Raw genomic sequence first — 21,926 nt, 5'->3', positions numbered from 1 at the left:
CCTGAAGGCAGCATTATTCACTCACACAACAGAAACACCACTACCCAGAATCCTCATCTGCCGCATGCGCTGTACGCACTACGGCCCAAAGGCGTTGGTGGTTGGTGTCCGTGCGAAGATGCATTGCACCCCGGCAGCATCAGTACCAGCTCTGCCGTGCTACTAAACCAAAAACCGGGGGACGGAGGAGAAATACCGGCGGTGTTTGCGGCTCGAGCGGCGCCGGTGCATCTGTGCGGCGAGATGGGGGACCAGAAGGTGAGCCGGAGCGGGAGAAACAGGTGTCTCTAGTGGGGGGAAGCCGTTTCAGGGCGTAGTGTACAAAGGAAGGAGGGGGAGACGCTGCAAAATTGGGGAGTTTGTGGATGCAGTGCAGCCTCGTACTTGACAGTCGTGTTATTTATTTTAATCAGTGTTTGTCCGGTTGAAGGTGAGCTTTATCTTGGTCAAGCCATCGACCACTTTGTCATATCGATGGATCGGCGTAACAGTCGCGGACTGGAAGGGAGGGGGGTGGGGGCTTGGCGCAGCTCCTCTCGCTTCAACAAACATTACACAGTCCTACAGTATGAATATGAATGGGCTTTTCACTGTGAGATAGACAGCGTGAGAGGAAATACGACGGGAGTGGTAACATATCAGAGGTGTAATTTGTATAATAATCGACCCAGTGTGGGTCCAGTCCTCTTGGAGTCGGCTCTTCAATCGTCCTGGAGCTGCATGATTCAATTAAAAATGCGCATCCTTCCGCCCGTGAAGTGTCCTCCTTCCCTGCGTTCAGAAGCTAGTCCTCTCTGATCCAGTCTGAAGAACAAGGGTTTAATCATGTATAAAAGGGAGCTGAAAGCCTAAAGCTGCTCGTGTCCTCAACCAAACACTGATTAGTACCACTTCAATAGAGCTGGTGTAATGTTTGGTTGGTAGAGAAACCTGCAGTGATTCAGCCCTCTGTGCCACAAGCTTTGGAGTCACTGATGGAGAATATGAAACTACATGCTCTTCCCTTTTTCAGTCTAAAAGGGTCAGACTTTGTCTTTTTCCAGGCATAACTGTAACAAAATGTTGAATTTTTTTGTCTGCTCTTCAGGAATCTCTGCGTAAGATCACCCACACGCTGGCCGTGAAGAATGAGGAGATTTCAAACTTCATCTGCACTCTCAAACAGAGTCTCGACAATTTGGAGGTACAAATGCACACACTGCTGAACTAAGATCTTCTTCATTTTAATCCAAAGTTTGTCAGTTTTCCTCTGTCCATGTATTCATCCAGTTTTCTTGCTCATTTTTTGTGACACTAGGCAAACTCCAGCCGAGTGCAGGAGGACCTGCAGTCCGAGTTCACCAACCTCCACTCAGTTCTGGACGAGATGAAGGAAAACATGTTGACACGCATCAAGCAGGAGAGAGCCAGCCGCACATATGAGCTGCAGGTAACTACTGATGTTTCTGCATTTTAATTCACAAAATAACAGCAAATGTATTTTAGAATGAATATTTGTAAGATGTTCTTATTTCAGCTTTTGTAGAACAAAATGAAACACCTTTTCAGTCTGAAGTACTCAAGCTGTGGTTGATTTTTTTTTTTTTTTTTTGTGGTCATTTGACAAAATGTGAACAGGAAATGTATCACCGGCACATTTTGCGACTTGAACTCTTTATTCTGTATCATATGTATCTTGCCACAACATGAACACCGAATGAATGATGCATTTTAGCGTCTGACTAAAAACTAAAAAGCTGTTTTCAAAACTCTGATTAAAAATATAATAGTTTGGAAAATAACTCTTAATATTGTAATTTTTTTGTGGCAAATAATCTCTAAAATAATCTTGTTGATTTCAAAGTTCTGTCACTAAAGAGCTGATTTTTCTGTGTAGTATTTTTTATAACTGTCGTTTCAACCCTGCTTTAATGAAATAGGCTGTTATTTTAAATTCTTCTCAATATACTTAAAAATGACTTCTTGATCTTTGGTACATGCATCCAGCACTCTGTAGTCTCAGGACACAGCCATGACTATCAAATGATGCAGCTAACTCCATAGCCTCTGCAGAGAACATAATAGTCCCATTATACTGAAGACAAATGTGTGAGAGTTTGCAGATACCGTACTCTGTTTGACTGTGACATGATATTTTGTTCAGAGTCAGCTGAGCGCCTGCTCCAAAGCCCTGGAGAGTTCAGAGGAGCTGATGGAGCTGGCCAACCAGACGCTGTGCTCCTCTGAGACGGACGGCTTCACTCAGGTAACTGACCGACTCTTCTGCTGCTGTAATGCTGCCGCTGCCATGTTCCCCTGCTCGCTGTTTATGACTGCATTTTTAATGATTAATGATGAACTTCAGTGTCCATATTTATGATTTAATCTGTCCTTCTTGTGTTGTCATACTACCAGATATTTTAACACAGCCACCTGCGACTTTTTTGTGTCAAATGACAACATGATGGGCTACAACTCAGTTTTCTCTTCGCTCCGTATCTCTCCTTTCTCCTTTTCCTTTCCCTCTCTGCTTCTCCTCTCCAGGCGGCCAAAGACATTAAGGATAGGTATAGTACTCAGCCATCCATTGCTTCCCTTTTGTCATAGCCTCCTGTAACCAATGAGCTGTGTCATAATGTAGCATGCATGCATTGAAACACGTAGCCACCACACCCACTCCGTAGACAATAAGCACTATGGAAAACGTTCCACTCGAGAGTCTTTTGTCTCTGTGTTTCCCACTGTCTTCTAAAGTCTGTACCATCCTGTGTCAGCTCCTCCCTGGATGAGTGTTGTTCCCTCTCTAGCTCCGCTTTTTAAGTGTGGGTTAGGGTGATGAGTTCAGTGGTAGTAGCAGAAGTCTAGCTAGTGGCGTTTTCTTAGTTTGCAGTACTAGACTCACCTGTTTTTTCCCTCTGATTCAGTTGAATAATCGACCTTGCTTGTTTCCATCCCGTGTGTTTGTGCCTCTCTGTGTGTCTCTTTGTCTGCAGCGTGACAATGGCTCCAGCCTTTCGCCTCTCCCTCAAGGCTAAAGCCAGTGACAACATGAGTCACTTGATGGTGGATTTCAGCCAGGAGAGGGAGATGTTGCAGGGCCTCAAGTTTCTCCCAGGTCTGCTCCACTTTTAATGCAAAGACAGATAGAAATTAGAGATTTTGCAGACATTGTAATGTAACTGTGGATTTACACCAATACTGCATTTTTTCCATTTCTCCATTTCATGCTACTTTATACTGCACATTTCAGTGGGAATTATCGTGTCTTTTGATCCACTACGTTTATTTAACAGCTGTAGTTTGTAGATACTTTACTAATTAAAGAGAAACCTACAAAGAGAAAAAACATATTTTCTTTGCATAAACCCCCTCAGTCTCAAGTAATCTTATTCCATATTTGAGACCAAGTTTTCCTATAGTGAAAAAAGCATTAAAAGTAACATTAAGCCTGTTTTTAATGCAAATCAATTTGTTTAAGTTCTTTTCTTTTCCCCTTAAAGTAAGTTTCAGCAATGCACCTTAAACTTAATTCAAGATACACAGTTTTCCCCTTTTTTTTAATCAAAATAATGGTACGTTGCAGAATCATCTTATAAGACTGGCAGCTCAATCTGTAACAGTACCCCAAACAATTCATACGAGGTAGTTTAAATCAGCTCCACCTCGACCACTTGTAACAGTAAAATGCTGTTTGCACATCAGTTCATCAGTAACTACAATGGCACTCAGTAGAGCACATACCTCCGCCAAGGCCAAATACTTTCTTCCACCAGATCTGGATTTTTATCTGGATCTGCAACAAATTGTACATAGTTATACATCTCAACAACATAAATATGTGTATTTTTTACATCAAGAGCCAAAAATTATTTCCTGAGAAATTGACCAAAGTGATTTAAAAAAATAAAAAATAAAAAATAATTCCTGGATCTGCCCCTTTAACCAGATCACCACCATTCCTCCATCAAGTTTGGTGCAAATCAGTTTAGTGCTTTTTGCATTCAAAACAAACAAACAAACACAGGTGAAAACATCATCTCTTCATAATAATAATCCAGGAATATGATCTATATACAACACAATGAAATTGGCCATTCTACAGTGCTTTAAGTACATTTAGCTGAAAATGCCTCTTTACTTTTACTTTTGACTATGTTGTGATATTTTAAACCAGTGTTCAAAAAGAAAAGTCAACAAATGCTGGTTAATATAGTCTTTAGTAGATAAATCTGTTTTTAATAAATCAGTTGTGACCACACACAGGCATTAACATTTAAATGCTTTGGTTATACAGTCAGGGCCTTTGTTTTTAACTCCCGTGTTGCACTTTATTTAAGACAATACACTTGCTCTGTGCTGCCTGTTGGTCTGGTTTTGAGGTGCTACACTTCTCAGTATTTATTAATCAAATGACACGTATTCAGAAAGGGGGTCACTCACAGCGATGAACCACAGAGAGTTATGACACAATTTTGCAGATGTCTGTGGCTTGTTAACCTCTTTAGGGAGCGGGTGTGGTTTTACAGCCCCTGTATTTACTGAAGGGCTCGGTTTCATTTTGAGAGCAGCTGTTTCCAGCAAAAACCAGCTCTCTAGCAGCAAACACTGAACACGACTCTTCTAAATGTTGCCTTGTGTCTTCTCGATGTGTAAATGGACAATTGTGTGCTAACATGGTCGCCATAGCATCGTACAAGATGAAACTATACAAGGCTCGGTCAGGTGTCTTTGAGTTATTCTGCCCCCAAGTAGTAAAACATTTTTAAAAAATACAGCAGTTCCCTTGTTCCATGTGGCAGCTCACTTCATTTTTGTGATCAGTTATTTGTTGAAATTTTCATACAAACAACCAGACATGATAAACACAACAGTAACAATATATGAAGCCTATAAAAGGGAAGGATTTCAAAATCTGCTCTTTAATTAATATTTCACACATCAGTTTCTGCAGTGAAGCACTGAAACTGATTTTGGATGTCCCTCATAACAGAAATGCTGTTTCTTCTCTTGCACGTTCAGTTCCCGCCACTCCAGAGATCCAGGTGTCAGAGTGCCAGGTGTGTGACAACACAGTGACTATAGTGTGGACCCTACCGGAGCCTGACAATAAGATAGACCACTACATACTGGAACATCGACGGACAAATCACGAGGGTCCGCCACGCATCAGAGAGGACTACCCCTGGATGGTGGTGGAGGGGATACGAGAGCTGGATCACACACTGATGGGTAGGAGCAGGACTTTGAGGAGATTTGTGGCATTTGTTGTCTGAACTTTGATGAAGCTGACTCATAATGGACGCTTATGTTTTTTTACTCTCAGGTCTGCGCTTTGACACCCGCTACATGACGTTCAGAGTGAGAGCGTGTAACAAGGCTGTGGCAGGAGAGTTCTCCGAGCCGGTCACACTAGAAACCCACGGTGAGAATACAAGACGTAAAGCAGACTTATTCACAGTGGGACGTGGCTATTTAGGGTGTTTTACTAGTTTTAATGAGAAAAGAATATTGGATTGTGTGATATATAATATACCATTTTTCAGTCTGTTAATAAAAAGTCTGCCACCTTTTCTTTTTTCAGCCTTCACCTTCAAACTGGACTCTACTTCGGCTCACCAAAACCTGAAGGTGGAGGACTTGAGTGTGGAATGGGACAGCAGCGGAGGAAAGATACAGGACATCCGCAAGGAGAAGAACCGCACCAACTCCCCGATGCACTCTCCAGCCAGGTTTGTATAAATGTGAACTTCAAAAAAAGCATGTGACTATAAACAGGGGTCTAAAAAAAACACACATAAGGCCTGTGGTCATGTCACTTACTGTCATTATGAATACATCTCAGAAATATAAATCGTTGACAGTCTCTACCATCTCTCTGTCTATGATCAGGTCGGCCCTGATGTCTCCTAAGAGAGCACCGACGGCCCGTCCAGGCAGAGACAGGTTTACAGCAGAGTCCTACACAGTGCTGGGTAAGGATACGCTCAAGGTACAAGTAAAACTCAGACTGGAGTTACAGCTGTACATTTATTTGAAACAGAGCTATTCTGAAAGTATAAATTATTTCACTGCTCGAGGTTCAACTTCACTGGGTGGAGCAAAATAACTAAAGTGTAAATTGTTGAGTAACATTAAACATTCAGATCTGAGTTAAAAGTGGAAAAGGTTAAGTGATACCTTTTTAAAAATGTTATGTAACCACAACTCTCAGCCTACTCAATATTGATACTGCAACTGGTATTACCTTGGCTTATGTCTCATTACAGCTGACACCATGATTGACGCTGGCCAGCAGTACTGGGAAGTGCGGTTTGACAAAGAAAGCAAGGCCTTCGCTGTCGGGGTAGCCCTGCGGAGCCTTGGCCGATTTGACCAGCTGGGGAAAAGCAGCGCCTCCTGGTGCATCCACCTGAACAACTGGCTGCAGCAGAGCCTCACAGCCAAGCACAACAACAAAGCTCGAACACTGGACTGTCCGATCCCAAGCAGTATAGGAGTCTACGTCAACTATGATGAAGGTAAGATATTCACATCACTTCTGAGCTCTTGAAATTGACAATTTCCACTGTTTTTATAATAAACTAAATGATTAATTGATTATTTAAGAAAATAATTGGCAGATAAATCAACAATAAAAAACACATCAGTTGCAGCCCTACTTTAATATAGTAAATATGTGTGATTTGCCTTCTTTATTTTCTCCAGGTGTACTGTCTTTCTACAACGCCAAAACCAAGCAGCTGATGCACACCTTCAAAACCAAGTTCCAGCAGCCACTTATACCAGCTTTCATGGTGAGAAATGTCTCTTTAAAAATGTCTGTCATCTAAAGGAGTGTGCTGTGACCTTTCTGTTTATGAACTGGCTGTCAATGTGCTGCCCCCTGCAGGTGTGGAATGGCAGTTTCTCAGTAGTGACAGGCCTGCAGGTTCCCAGTGTAGTGCAAAGCGGCCAGAGGAAGAACAGCGGCACCAGCAGCTCCAACGCCAGCCTCACCTAGATCCATCCACCTCATAGAGCTGGACACTTGCCAGCTCTGCCCAATCGCAGTCACCCGCCGCAGAATCTCCTCTGCCCTGACTGCGGTCAAAGCCATCATGGAAGAGTTACATCACTAGAGTATGATGGTTCAGCTTGTTCCTCACGTCTGTGTTGCATGACAACAAAAAATGTTTTTGGGAACACACGAGTCATCAGCGCCCTCAGTGACAGAATTCTTCAGATGTATGACTCTGGCTGTTGTGATTGCTTGGGACACGTTAGGTGTAGTCTTGCTAGTTTTCCTCTCTCTACACATTCATTTAGCACTGTCCCACTGCTGCTAGAGCAAAGATTTAGCGCTGGCCGCTGCCCTTCCTTCCTTCCTTCCTTTCCATCACCAAAACTGTCAGCCGTACTGTCATGCAGATCAGCTGCAGGTGCAGGGTCAAGCCCTGTACTGTCCGCACTCTCCCTGTGCCTTCCTTGTCATTTCCAACCTGATTGGCTAAATCGGGTGATCAGTACCAACATGCGAATATTTCACAGCAAGAAATGGTCTCACTATTTCAATTTAAAACAATGTATTGTGTCAGTGTCAGTATAACCTGGTTGTATCGTAGCTTAGTGGTAATTATCACCTACTGAATCTGCCTCTATTCATCAACCAACCTATCTAACCAAAATAACAACTTGCTCCTAGTGCTACAGTGCTACTCAATAGAATGTAGTTTATTACTGAATCAGAATTTATTAAACTCTACTTTGCCAGTGGCTCATGGCTCATAATAAATGAACAGCACATATTAGGGGTGTTGTATTTGAATTCTTGGGCATGCAGACTTAACAGTGTTTTCACTTTGTAGTCAGGACCTACAATCTGCGTGCAAGAAACTGGGTCCTTTAGCCTCCTGCTGAGGTTCTGTTAGTTTTACATTAGAGTCAGTGTTGGGCTTCATCTGACAGCCAGACTCTGCACAGAGAGAGGAAGTTTTCCTCAATTTAACGTCTTGTAGTGGAGTCATAGAGCCTTCAAGACATGGCTTCAGGATTTTGGAAATGACTGTACTGTATACATTTTATTCACCTGACTGCACCCTAATGCTTGTATGTATAGTATGTATGTGTCCTATCCCTAATAACGCCACTTAATTTGCTGCAGAGAGATCCTGTTATGAGTAGTGGGCTGTCTGTAGTCCAAATATAACAAATAGCTAGCCAGTAGCTCCAGCTAACAAACTGTGGTGTGAGAGTTAGGCAGGTTTTGGATCCACCTGGGTGAGAAACAAAAGTGAACTCTGGAAACTGTTTACTGGTGTTATGAAGTCCTTATTTGTGCACCACCCGACCTCTGAGTAGCGTCCTTGTCATACATTACACATGGTAACAGTCTTGCTTTGCCATGTTGCTTCCTCTGAATGCATCTCCTGAATAACTGTAGCCTGCAATGCTTTAAAGAAGCTTTCAGCTGAGAATTATGTTAACTTTATTTCACATGCTGACAAAATGTCACAATTTATTGTAAATAGTTTAATTTTTCCACTATAATGTATCAGTCATTGAGGTAATAAAGGAGTGAGAGCACTTTGTTCATGGATGTCATTTACAAGAAGTGTAAAAAAAAAAAAAAGTGCAACAAAAAGTACATGCACAGAACATCATAAAATAGATAGACAGGTTTCTAAGTGCTGCATTGAACATACTTAAAGTCACTTGTTCATGGGTCTGATTTGAAGAATTAAAGCAATCAAAGATACTAAAGTGAATTTCACTTCGCTGAAAAACAAATGTATATATATATATATATATATATATATTCACAAACAGGGTTTACTTTAGCCAACCGCTAATTTTTGATGTGGCTGGGAGAGAGGCAGTAGTACATTTTGTTTTTCATATACATATATATATATACACACACACACATATATATATATACAGTGACGGCTGGTTGTGATATTGGATGGATGGGGTAACGATGCATTATACTCATCAATAGTTCACGCTTGAATCTAACCCTAACAGCATCACTTCCGAGATACCTAGTTACAGCAGCAACAGTGTTTTACAATACAAAAAAACTTATATAAAGTATATACAAATAGTGCGTGCGATATTTCATCAGCCAGTTTTTGTTCATAAACAGTTAACATACAATCAGGTAATTCGTTTTAGCTAGTCTTGTTTGACAGATGATCAGCTAACTGGTCGGAGAGTCGTCTGACCGCAGCAGAGCTAGCTCGCGTGCCCCACAAAATTTATTAGCCCACAATCCAAAGCTAGCAAATGCCTGTTTTTCTTAACCAGATGGCCCTCATCGAGTTGTTGTTAACTTTTCCCAACACTGAAAGCTTTACGCAATTTAACAATGTGACTTGTGCTACACACGTTTCCTAATTTTGTCAGATAAATGTTTCAAGTCCACAATTCCTTGCTGGGTCCGAGCCGTGTGTCCTCCAAAGAGCAAGCATGGGAAACAGAAAAAGTGAATTCTTAGCTACACTTGCAGTTAGCCAGTCCTTTACGTTGGTACCAAGTAACTGAAAACTTACGATTTTGTCGTTTGTCTTTTTGTGTTATTTGAAGATCGTTTGGACGATGTGCCCCCAGTCTCTTCAATTCCAATGTTTCCTCCGAAGACATTGAAGAAAATGGATGAGAAAGTAAACAATCCACTTCGTTCATGCTAACACCCGCCATTGCCACGGTCACGCGCCTCTCCCTCGCCACTCTACAGCAGGTGCTACAGAAGCCGCTCGCTGTGCCGTCATTGGTCAAAAGCCTGTGGCCTGTGGTCTCAATGAATTTAGCCCAAATCATCAGTAAATCAAAGGGGCCGTGCCACGACAGTTGACACTACGAAGATAAATTGTAGTTGATGTTAATGTGTTTGGGCTGTAAAAATAAGCCCGTTCAACTATATCCCTTGTTTTTCTTATGACATTGATGCTTTTCCTGCTCTAGTGTCCACCAAAATAAGAAAACAATCTGTTCTTATGTTTTCTTTGTTGTTGTTTTGTTTTTTGTTTTTTTACAATTTCTCATCTTTTTGCAAAAGATAAGGGAGGGCCCTGTTAGCCCATTTATACCAGCCGTCCCTGTAATATACATGTATATATATATATATATATATATATATATATACACACACACACACACACACACATATATACATATATCACATGCCTGTAAAGGCAGAGCATAGTCACTAGATACATTTAAAAAATATATAAAATTATACAATTGAAAATGACAAATTGGACAAAAACAACACTGATATAGAAAATTGATTAAGAAAATGCACACCACTGTCAACGGTAAATGTGCAAAATGTACAAGAGACACAGTGAAGATAAAGTGACACGTACATCCCTCTTTACAGTCGATTAATGCGCTAATGAGTGTAAGGGAAGGTTCAATCAATAAAGCGTTAATCTTCAGAGTGGCTTTACTGCTGACCAGCAGCCAGTGAAGAGGAGGAGCAGAGCATCGACTCAGAGGAGGAAGAGGTTGTTCATGTAGAAACAGCTTATCTCTGTTCCCGTGCGTTGGTTCGTCTTGCAGGGACAGACTGGGAGGTTGGCTCTGCACTGGTGCGAGTCAGCTGCTGAGGCACTGTTTCACAGATGGTGATGGCTTTAACAGACTCCCACTAGGAAAGAGGTCACTGTTCACACTTTGCCTTTTGTTCCAACTTTAGTTTCAGCTCTGTTATTGCTGTGAGAGGGAATAGAGCATATCAGACTGTCGATGAGCTTCAGTATTATGGCAAGAAAGTAAAATGACATAACAGGAAAATATGAATTGAGAACACAAATTTATCTGCACAACTTATTGTCTAAAGAAGGTAAAGGTCTACATGTGGACTTACTCTGTGCTAGAGGGTCTGAGTGGGTTCTCAGTCTCAGCTCAGACTTTGTGGAGGAGAAAGAGGACGAGGGTGATGTACTGAGGGTCAATTTGCGAGGAGCAGGAGTCGGAGGCAGGATTGCTTTCTTTGGAGTTTTCTTATCTAGCTCTAAAGGACATAAAAAGAAAATTAAAAATGAAGCCGTGCAGCGGGTAAAGGGAGTATTCTGAGATGGAAAGCTCAGACAGATGGACTCACCTGACGTGGCTGAGGAATCCTCGGACTCTATGTCTTTCTCCACTGTTTGAACACAGACATTAGTTAGTAGCAGCCATGGAAAAAATGAAGTCCTACCTGTTTCAGTTATGCAAGACAGAAGATCAAATGTCAGGAATGTCAGATTGGCTGATTGATAGGACTGCTAGAATTACTCACTCATTTCATATAGACACGAATCCTCTTCTATAACTAGTGCTGGTACTGGTTCAGGAGTCGGTATTCTTGGAGCAACTGTATAACAAATTAAAGGGTTGAAAATACAATGACAGAGGTAAACAACAACTGCTGTCACAGTGCCCAACGCAAGCAGTAATGCTCAGCTGGTCTTTCAGATCGGTTGATCCACCACTTTGGTTTAACTAGTCAGGTCCAGTATACCCAAGCAATGTGTGAAGAGACGTCTTAAGCAGACAATGCATTGTTTTAAGGGGCCACAAGCCCAGACATTCAGTCTTTGTTTGCTTGAATCCAAACCGCAAAAAAAAAAACCAAAGAATTTCTACCTGTCTGTGTCTGACGTAAAGGCAAGCAAACCATGAGTGATTGTGTGGGTGTGGGTAAGAGGACAAACAATGCAACTCCGTCTCTACACGATAACTAAACTCACCAACCACTTAAGATACAGTATTGCTTTTCCCTTAAGCACGTTAACTCAGTTTATAACATAAAATAGAAGATTATACAACATCTTATCATTTGTCTTAAGAGTACCTGGTTTGGGAGGCACACTTGGTAGGACAAGGTTTGACGGAGCATGCTGAACACTTCTCTCTCCATTTTCATTATCAGACCAAATGAAAGCTGTAAAGGAAAAAAAAAAGAAAAAAAGTCACAACTTACATAAGTCTTGTGGAGAACATGGGATGAAAATGCTTCAGTTTTTGTACATACAGATGTTTTTTTCATACGGCTCCTCGATGATGAGAGGAATCAGAACCCCGTCAGTTTTCTCGACTAAATAGTTGATCACATCATGCAGAGTGGAGCAGGGGACCTGCAGAGGGAGCAGCCTGTTTTTAACTACAGGTGAACGATCCAATAAATAAAACAGGTTTTTAATATTAATAGCACTACATATCTAAAATGACTCAATTACCACAATATAAGTATTAACATTCTTGTAACTTTCATCACGGTTTGAAATTGAGATTAATTACTGATGTGAGTCATTAGTGCCAACAAGGAAATCAGGTGTGAAAACAACTTGCCAGTGCGCGTGCACACACACACACACACACACACACTGAACACATGCATCATTTTATGCCAGCAGTGAGTCATGACAGCCATCATTAAAGCCACTTCATGTGACGTATCATCTTTATTGCACCCTCGTGTTTACTGGTAATCACCCTCCTCTTTTCCAGGAGGTCCCATAATAAATTTAATCTAAGTCTCACTTCAGCCTCCAATAAAACCTTGCAAAAGTTTGGAAAAAAAAAAAGGCCATATGAGTTTACCTTATTGTTAGTTTTAAGGACAACAGTTTAATATGACAGACATATCGAACAGACTAACACTGCAGAGACCAGAAGTTTTTTTTATCTGTGGCTCACACAGTATAAAGTACCTTAAGCTTAACCAGATGTTTTAATACTTACAGGATTGTCCACATCAATGACGAAGCCCCCTTCATGTTTACGATTCACACGGTAGTGTTTGAATATAGAGCTGATAGAGAAGAAGAGGCAACCAGAAGACACAAATGAACACATCGACACTTTATAGTGTGTGTGTGTGTGTGTGTGTGTGTGTGTGTGTGTGTGTGTGTGTGTGTGTGTGTGTGTGTATGTACCCCTCATGGTCTTGTCTGGTGGTGACAGCAAAGGTCCCGTCATTTCGAGGCCTCAGGAGCAGGTTTCCTCTCTTGGCCTCTTTCTCAAGCAGCAGCTCTGCCTCCAGACGGGACACGACGTGGTAACAACTGCAGATGATACAGAAGGAAAAACGTCATTCATCTAACATTGAGTTCATTAAAAAGCGTCACATCAGACCACACATGTATGTACATGAAAACTAGGAAGTGTGAAGTTTTGTCTGAGATTCAAGGTAGCAAAGACCGTGCTGTGCTCTCAGCCTGTAGATTTGTTTTTTTAATTCTGAAAGCTGCTCATACCGTGAATCAGCCAATAAAACATGAAATTAAAAACAGAATATATAAAGAGCATTTCATATATGTATTTTTGTCTGAAAACCTAAAAATCCCCACACGTGCAGATACAGTAGCTCTGCCTGGTCAGTAATGCTATGAAAACTTTATAAACTGTAAAGGTGCAGAGACCCAGATGCATGTGTCCACTCTGTCTAGAAAAGTTTGGGAATTTGGTAAAACCACTGAAAAAAAAATCACAAATTTTCATAAGAAAACAAATGAGTCTTTGTTGAATTGAGTCATTCCTTTCTTTTCTTTTTTTACCACTCAAGACCCTTTTCATTTCAAAATGCTCTTTCTTAAATTTTAATTTTGGTCACGTTTCTTGTATCTTGGCGTCGGCCCTTTACATTGGCCAATATCAATACTTCCGTGTCTCGTCAGTACTCATGCTGGCATGTCTGCTTGGAGGCTGATGTAGTGACTGGAGGTGTCAGCAGTTGGAGGGACATTTTTTAGTCTTTCCTTCTCCTTTTCTACTGCCTCTTTGAGCATGTGGATCTGACCTGGGAGCAGGTTGAGGGAGGAGGGTACCGACAGCTGCAGGGAGACACACAGGTTCTCCTTTAATTTATTTGTACAAATGGACTGAAATCATCAGCATCTGCCCAGATTTTCATGCATCTAAACATCAGTGTCTCATGAAACTCACATTTTAAACATTTAAAGTTTTATAAGACAATAAAATGTGAGATAAATGTTATACTCCACAGACCTCAGTCACAGAGAGGATATAGCCCTTCCACAGCTCACGAGCTTCTGTATTAGGGATCTAGAGAGACAACGGAGAGAAAAACTGTGAAATAAGAGGAATTACTTTGAAAAAAAAGAGAGGATGACTTACATATTTTCTATATATTCTCCTCACAGTGAATTTGACATTTCCATCTTTCATCTTGAGAATGAGTCTGGCTGCATGTAATTTACGATCCTGGCTGCTGTCGTCCGTTACTGAGATCAATCCGCTGAGATCCAGTTTCTCTATGTACTGATGAAACACACACACACAAAGTCCCAAGTGTTGGCTTGATCAAGAATTTCTTTTGAGGAATAATCATCCAAATGCGTGTAATTTATTAGACAAAATAATTTACATTAGTGTCTCTCTTCTCATTGAAGAAGAAAAGCATGTTGCCACACAAGCAGGTCCACAGTTTCCGGGATGTCTGCACAAACACAAAAAATAGAAACATACTGACTGAAAGACGGCACACCGAGCACAGAAAACAGGAAAAAAAACCCAGACAGATTTGAGTTGATGAGTCAGGTGCTTATAACTACAACTGAAATCAATGTGTGCTTGTCCTGGAAGAAATGTAACTGTGTCACCAGATTCATTTGTGTGTAGGCTTGTAAAATGGGACTATTGGATGAATCAAAGTCTAGGATCTCTATTGTCTGTTTCAGGGCTAAAGGTGTCGCCGACGCTGCGTGTTACAAGTAATACCTGAACTCAAAACAGCTTAAAAGTATTGGACTGTAAAATTGATACGTTTGTACAGAGGGGAATCCCAAATTAGTGCCAAACAAACCCCTGATGTAACTGAGCACCCCTGCTCATCTTGGATATGCCTGAGGTGCCCCAGGTAAAACATTTCCCCCATGCTCTCACATGGTTTCAGGTGAGTGTGCATGTGAGTGTGTACAGTCTCTTAGGGCTTGGCAGAACAGCCCACAGGATTTATTATTTGCAAAGCCTGCCACACCAGTTTGCGTCTTTACTTTTCTCTCAGCTCCTGGCTCGCTCTAATCTTTATGGCACAAAGAGCTGAGAAGCAGTCAGACCAGTCTGACAGATGCTAATTTTCTTCTGGAAAACTCAGGTCAAAGTCCACATTAATAACAGGTAACTATGCGACATTGTATGATCTAATGACAGGCGGCTCCGCCCACGGAAAACAACACTTAACCTGTCTTTATCTGGTTGTTCTACCTGGGGCTGTGTTTGAAGTGTGCTGCTAAACCACTGCACTTAACTATTAAGCATGTAATTACATTGCAGTTATATCAATCACGTGCTAGTGCAGGTGAGTGAATGAAACAGTTAAACTTCTCGTAAAAAGTGGTGAACAATGTTACAGCAGAGCTCCTCTTCACAACATCATAGATCAATTCATAGATCAATTTATCGCTCGATTAGGTGCTGAAAGGCTCTGACATTTAAAACATATTAAAGTTGGTGAACTTCAAATCAATGAATCATGTTTCTGTCTGTGTCTCTCTGTCTCTGTCTTACACACACACACTCACACACACACACACACACACACACACACCAACAACAACAACAACAATCAGTATTTTATCAGTCATTTAAGTCACTTCTCAAGGAACATTTTCTCAATCCAGCCTCTCAATTTTGAGGATTTGCTGCTTTTGTTTTTCTCATGAGATGGTAAATTAAACATCTTTTAGTGTTGCTTAACGAAAGAACCAATCTGACGCTGTCAACTAGGGTTTCTTCATTAATCATTTAATTAATATCAGTGTGCAATATACCTGTCTGTAAATTATATTTGTGAATTAAGTTATTATAATCATAGTATTCTTATATTCTTGAGCCAGATGTAATGCAATTTAATTCTGCTGTGCACTTGTCCTTGTGTAAAGTTTGAATGACAATAAAAATCTATCTATCTATCTATCTATCTATCTATCTATCTATCTATCTATCTATCTATCTATCTATCTATCTAGGAAATTGACAGATTAAATGACAATGAAAATAATAGAGTAATTGTTATATGCAGACCCAGAGTCAATAAGCCATACAATCTTTGACCCTCTCTAACAAGTTACCTTATCTTTGAACGACCTCTTCTCCAGGTATCCCTCATAGTAACAGTTCGGCAGCTGGCTCCTCTGTCGCGCGGGTTGCTTTGCCATAGCGAGGACAGTAGATGCCCACGATAAAACTGACTTTAATACAGCTCTCACTGTGAAGTTGGATTAGATTTCAACAATAATATATCAGCAGGATCTTCTCGCTCGTACTGATGTTCCGTTGAAAGTGAAGCAAGGACCTGTCCGTCACCGGGTTGACAGACAGGAGTGTCCTTAACGCTGATTGGCCAATGTGTGGAGTGGGCGGGTGTTTTATAAAAATATCCACAGGTGAAACTACTTGTGACAAGGATGGAAATCACCTGTATGCTTAGGAATCTCTGACACAAATGCCAGTGTGTAACACGTGTTTATACATTTTTAAATGTAGAGGAAATGAAAAGATAAGCTTCTGTGGTATTGACACTGACTGAGCTGGAAAAAACTGTTCCTGGTAACTGTTAACAGAACAAAAAATTCAAAATGGTGTTGCACATGTTGCCTGCTTTTGACCTGTGAAGACTTAAACATCTGAACAGTGCAATTAAGCTTACTGAATCTTAAAAACAATGTCAATGTATAGCTATTGGGTCTTTCAAAAGAAAAGCTTCCGAGCAACCAATAAATAGTGCAGTGTCTCTTATCTAGTGAAAGTATGAAACCACGTCATACAAGGTTAGTGGTGGTTAATTTGCTGTGAGTTGTGGTCTAAACTCAAACTGCTGAGGCTGAACAGTTTTAATCTAGATAAGCATGAGAGGGGAGAATTTTGATATTAGGTGATAGTGGTTAATATCACCTCCTTTATACAGTGGCAAAGGCTCAGCAGCTGTCCACACAGCTGGAAAGTCCCCTACAGTGATGTTATAGCCTATTGAATGTGAATGATGAAGTTCAGCAGGAAATTAAAGGATCAGGTGGAACATGAGGATGTAGATGGTACATAAATATAATGCTGATTTCATAACTTGTAACGTCATTGTTCATACTACTGAATAAGTGAGAGGCCTAAAGGATTTTATGGGATTTAAGGCAGGTTTGAGGTAGGTAGGGATAGGGCACCATCTGCTGGCTCTGATTTGTTGTCAGTGTTCAGCCCATCGAATACACTAAAATTAAAGTCTATTTCAACAGTCCTGCAATAATTACTATCTTTTTTAAATTCTGGCTTCCCAACACAGGCTACTACTGCACAGTGATCCCTGACATTATGTGTGTCTATCTGGATCAGCCATCATCTGGGACATAAACAAACTCTGTAGTAATCTGTTCTCCACAGTTTCCTGGAAAGATTATTTTAAAACAGGAGCACACATCCCAGTATCCAATAGGATGGTTGTTGGGTCAAAAAAAATCTAACAGTAGTTTTAATTTTTCATAAACCATAAAACAATAGAAACAAAGTTTTGCAAAACAGTTCTAACTGAAGATCCACCTGGCAGCTGTTTCTTGTGATTTCAACCATAACACAAAGTCTTCATCATTGGATGGGGTTTGCTCAAGTTAAATGTAAAACTTCATTCTAGACCTTGGAAATAGTAGCTGATCATTATTAATGCCAATACTATGGATTACTTATTTATTTGTTACCACTATAAAGACCACGTGAAAGCGAATAAGTGGAGCCTGAGTTTGGATTGTTTTGTCAAGCTACCACTGTTTCCAAGGTCAAGAGTGAACTCTGACAGAATAATAAAATAATAATTTATTGAAATAGAAACCTTTAACTGTGTTCAGCTGCAGTCTTGGGCAGGATATTATGTGGGATAATGAAAAGCAACTAAAAACGTTTCATTTTCCATTTTAAAGGCCAAATAATCAGCAATTCATCAATAATCAATGTCTCTTATCATACAGTTTTATAGATATGACAGCTTTGGGGCCTAGGATGTCAGGTTATTACATTTCTACAGAGAACAAGTCATAATGGCGGGGATCTGTCACATTATTACGCTTTAACTTGCTGTACCTGAAGATACGCACCGCTATCACGTGACAGTGTAGTGTTACCGTAACTGCGTCTCTCAGCGACTCTGCTCTTCCTGCGCAATATGCGCATTGTCTCCTGTCATCTTGGCACATCTCCCTGGTCAGAGCAGGGGTAGTATTTTCCGTCAGCGCCGCAGTCTCGGAGAGGTGATTGTATCTAACAATGGGGAACAGAGACGACGAATATGATTTCTTGTTCAAAGGTAAGCCGAGGAGAAACTGACTTGTGAATAACCTTGTTTGATGATATCCAGCAGGGAAACTGGTTAAGCTCAGGCTAGCATGCTAATGTTAGCTGCGTTAACGTCAGTGGTCAGGTTAATATCAGCTGGTGGCAGCTAACTGTAGCTAGCCCAACTATTTTCTTAGCCTGGGCAACTTTTTAGGCTCATTCTTTCCAAATAACACCATATTTATGTTTACCTTAGGGCCTATTGCCGCTTTTATTTGTGTCAAAGTTTGTTGCAAACCATGTGTTTCGCTACATAGATTTTACAGAGAGGAGGGCGTATGGCGAGGTAGCCCTGCAGGCTAGTAGCTAATCTAACGGGTGGAGCTATTACTTTTGCAATAAGTAAATTCAACTTTTCTGTCATCGACGAGATGTTACCGTGTCCTTACCTTGCTATAACCATACTTAAACCGTAACCATCCAAATAGCACTAAAATTGATTTACTTTCTGAAGCCGCTCCCATGAAATCAGTTAAATTTAATGGAAAAAGGAAACAGGAGTTCCCTTTGTGGTAAAGTTGCCACTCAGCGGTCTGTCCCTTGAGGGAAAAAACTCGCTCTATATGTAAGGACTGAGGAGCAGACAGCACAGGCACAGTGGGCTCCAAAGGTGTGCGACCACTTTCTCATTAGGAAAAGTACTATTTTGTTTCTGATGGCCAAACCAATCAATTTTAATGTACGTACTGGATCACTGAGTCATTATTCACATGGTCCTTTTACACCTTGGAGTTCAGTTTCCTGATAACATGCTGCTGACTTTGCTGAATAAGAATCAGCTTGTTATTGTGTCACTATGTTGAAGCACTCAGAAATCACATGATGGGGTCTAACTAAGTTTTATTGCTCTGATGTCTTAAATCAGAAAAGATGGAGTTCTACTTAATACTGATATAAAAGCAAGCTTTAGTTACATTAAGCACTATAATTAAGATTATTTTGCTGTACTTCAAACCAACTTCATTTCATTGCAAAGCATCGACTGAAATTTGGATGCAGGGATTTTAATACTTGGGGAATTTATGGAAGAAGAAACAGAGACATAAGCTTTGTCACATCTGTCTAGTAGAGTACAGTAGAAAAAAGAGGCTTTGGTCTAGTGTGGCTGCTGGAAATTGATTGGAGGGTAGTGATGACTCGTAACAACGACACAGGAACAAGAGGCCTTGAGAAACTGTTGAGTCAGATTTCCCAGAGAGCAGGCACTACTCCCAACAGGACAAAGTCAGAACAAGTCTGTGCTTTCACTTTGACTGAGGAGGTAATGACTGAATGGTAACCTGACTGCAGTGAATCCTATAATTAATTGTTTGATACATTTTGTGTAATTGACAGCATCAGTGTTTGTAATACTGCAGTTGAAAATCATCCAGTTAAATAAATGTGGTATGTTGATGTCAGTTACTGTGCACTTAAAAATAAATTTTAAAAAGAGGAAAATAACCAGCTGCAGTAGCAATGGATGAGGCAAATGGAAGTGAACATGGGAGGAGTAAAAAGTTGCCACAAATAATCACAAAATAACTGCTGGAATGATTGAAATGTGAAAGCCATATTTTCCTTGAATCCTTGCCTGGTAAGAGTTTAAATTTCAGTTTTTGTTTTTCGCTCTAGTTGTACTAATCGGAGACTCTGGAGTGGGGAAGAGTAACCTGCTGTCCCGTTTCACAAGAAATGAGTTCAACCTGGAGAGCAAGAGCACCATCGGTGTGGAGTTTGCCACCCGCAGCATCCAGGTGGACGGCAAGACGATAAAGGCTCAAATATGGGACACAGCTGGACAGGAACGCTACAGAGCAATCACTTCAGCGTGAGTTTGTGTTTTTTAAGGGTTTATAGAAGTGTATATTGTGCAAGGAAAAACAACAATAGAGTTGATGTACTCGTCTTGTTTTATCCGGTAACCAGGTATTACCGAGGTGCAGTAGGGGCCCTCCTGGTTTACGACATCGCCAAGCACCTGACGTATGAGAACGTTGAACGCTGGCTGAAGGAGCTGAGGGACCACGCTGACAACAACATTGTCATCATGCTTGTTGGAAACAAGAGCGACCTCCGCCACCTCAGGGCAGTGCCCACTGATGAGGCTCGAGCCTTTGCAGGTAAATAAAACCAAGCGCTGCAGTAATACAAACAAGGGAAGCCACTTTGTACATGTTTAAAATGTACCTTTCTTCTCTTCCCACTTTAGAAAAGAACACTCTCTCATTTATTGAGACATCAGCGTTGGACTCCACAAATGTAGAAGAAGCCTTTAAGAACATTTTAACAGGTAAGAAAAGCAAGACCCAGTGCATGACAGGTAATACAGGAAAAAATATCCAGTACAATGATGGATATGACCATGATACATTTAAGTTGTACAGTTAGATTGTTTAGCCATTTCGCTGCACAATTCTATTTCCCCTTCTAATGTGACAGCTGCACATCTGCACATATACGTTTTAAGGAGTTTAAACAAATGAAATGCATCATAATATTCTTTTTTTTTTTTTCTTCTTGGATTTCCCTCTGCAGAAATCTACCGCATTGTGTCACAGAAGCAGATAGCAGACAGATCTGCACACGATGAGTCTCCAGGCAACAATGTAGTGGACATAAGTGTCCCACCAACCACTGACGGGCAGAAGGGCAACAAACTCCAGTGCTGCCAGAGCCTGTGACACTCAACCCCATGACACTCATCCTCTCCTCCACATCCACCTTGACATCACATCACCTGTGCACTTTCTATTCCCGTAGCTCTGCTCACGGCCAACTCCTCCTTCACTCTATACTTTTTCTTTCTACCTTTCATGCTGTTTTATATAATACCTTTGAACTCACTCGTGCTCTTCTCTTCTGCCATGAATGAAAACAAGAAGCCTTTATGTCACTTGGTTAGTCGAGTTGTTCATGGAGTCAATGTGAAGGTTCCTGCAATGCAGGAACGAGGCAGCTGTCGCTGTCATAATGAAGCCTATGAAGTTGTTTGAACTCTACTGAAACGCTGTCATGCACAGGGAGGTTGTGACATACATTTCAACGGTTACCACTAGATGGTGCTGCTTAAATTAACTACAGGCAGTTACTCCAACCCAGTGAAGCAGTATTATGCCTTTTGACAGTGTGGTTCTTACATTCTTCTTACATCAGTTAAGTTATGCCAAAAATATCCTCATTAGGTATTTATTGAAGAATATTTGGCTTAAGTTGTCATTGTTTTACTTTCAGTTTAAGAACTGTAAAAATTTACAATAAAATTCTTGTCAAAAGTTGTGTGTTGTATTAATATATTCTCCATTTGAGGTACTTGGACCATAATTGAGTACCTCAATTTCTTGGTACTCATTATCCATACTGCACTACATGTCAGAGGTAAGCATTGTACTTTTTACTGTGCTACAGTTATCTTACATCTATAGATACTTTTTAAATTAAGATTTTACATGTAAAACATGGTGAATTTATAGAGTATACTGCAGTGTTAGAGTAACCAGACCATTACCATATAAAGTTGGAAAAGTTGGCTCAACCTTGACAGGAATAAAATGCCGCTTACATGTTCATGCATCAGTAATGATAATCAAATAATTAACATTACAAATATAATACTTCGAATTAGGCTATTCAGTATACCGAATACTTTTGATTTTTTAAGAACC

General features: G+C 40.7%; 3 protein-coding genes across 3 annotated transcripts; 2 read left to right on the top strand and 1 right to left on the bottom strand.

Annotated features, from left to right (window-relative positions):
• The first annotated feature begins 97 nt into the window (after positions 1–97).
• fsd1 (fibronectin type III and SPRY domain containing 1) lies at positions 98–8,541 on the top strand. The gene is made up of 13 exons (XM_023404437.2): positions 98–258; positions 1,088–1,183; positions 1,298–1,429; positions 2,144–2,245; positions 2,524–2,546; positions 2,973–3,094; positions 4,999–5,208; positions 5,303–5,401; positions 5,561–5,708; positions 5,869–5,951; positions 6,246–6,497; positions 6,685–6,773; positions 6,869–8,541. The coding sequence occupies exons 1-13, from the start codon at positions 244–246 to the stop codon at positions 6,977–6,979; spliced, it is 1,482 nt and encodes a 493-aa protein (XP_023260205.1). The 5' UTR covers positions 98–243; the 3' UTR covers positions 6,980–8,541.
• On the bottom strand, positions 8,427–16,323 carry LOC111653762 (signal-transducing adaptor protein 1-like). The gene is made up of 13 exons (XM_023404438.2): positions 16,038–16,323; positions 14,333–14,404; positions 14,107–14,226; positions 13,954–14,010; positions 13,630–13,778; positions 12,882–13,010; positions 12,688–12,757; positions 11,978–12,080; positions 11,798–11,887; positions 11,243–11,317; positions 11,066–11,107; positions 10,829–10,975; positions 8,427–10,674 (listed from the first exon to the last, which is right to left on the bottom strand). Exons 1-13 carry the CDS (start codon positions 16,122–16,124, stop codon positions 10,622–10,624), a joined length of 1,194 nt encoding a protein of 397 aa, XP_023260206.1. The 5' UTR covers positions 16,125–16,323; the 3' UTR covers positions 8,427–10,621.
• A 1,794-nt stretch (positions 16,324–18,117) lies between these two features.
• Positions 18,118–21,536, top strand: LOC111653758 (ras-related protein Rab-11B). The gene is made up of 5 exons (XM_023404435.2): positions 18,118–18,253; positions 19,897–20,092; positions 20,191–20,384; positions 20,474–20,554; positions 20,800–21,536. The coding sequence occupies exons 1-5, from the start codon at positions 18,214–18,216 to the stop codon at positions 20,943–20,945; spliced, it is 657 nt and encodes a 218-aa protein (XP_023260203.1). The 5' UTR covers positions 18,118–18,213; the 3' UTR covers positions 20,946–21,536.
• Positions 21,537–21,926: the final 390 nt, after the last annotated feature.

Source organism: Seriola lalandi, unplaced genomic scaffold, assembly GCF_002814215.2.
Source record: "Seriola lalandi dorsalis isolate HSWRI2012SDOR001 ecotype SW California unplaced genomic scaffold, Sedor1 jcf7180002054244, whole genome shotgun sequence".
In the NCBI taxonomy this organism is placed as follows: domain Eukaryota; kingdom Metazoa; phylum Chordata; class Actinopteri; order Carangiformes; family Carangidae; genus Seriola; species Seriola lalandi.
The sequence above is the reverse complement of the archived record's forward strand: the minus strand, read 5'-3'. Positions and strand labels throughout refer to the sequence as shown.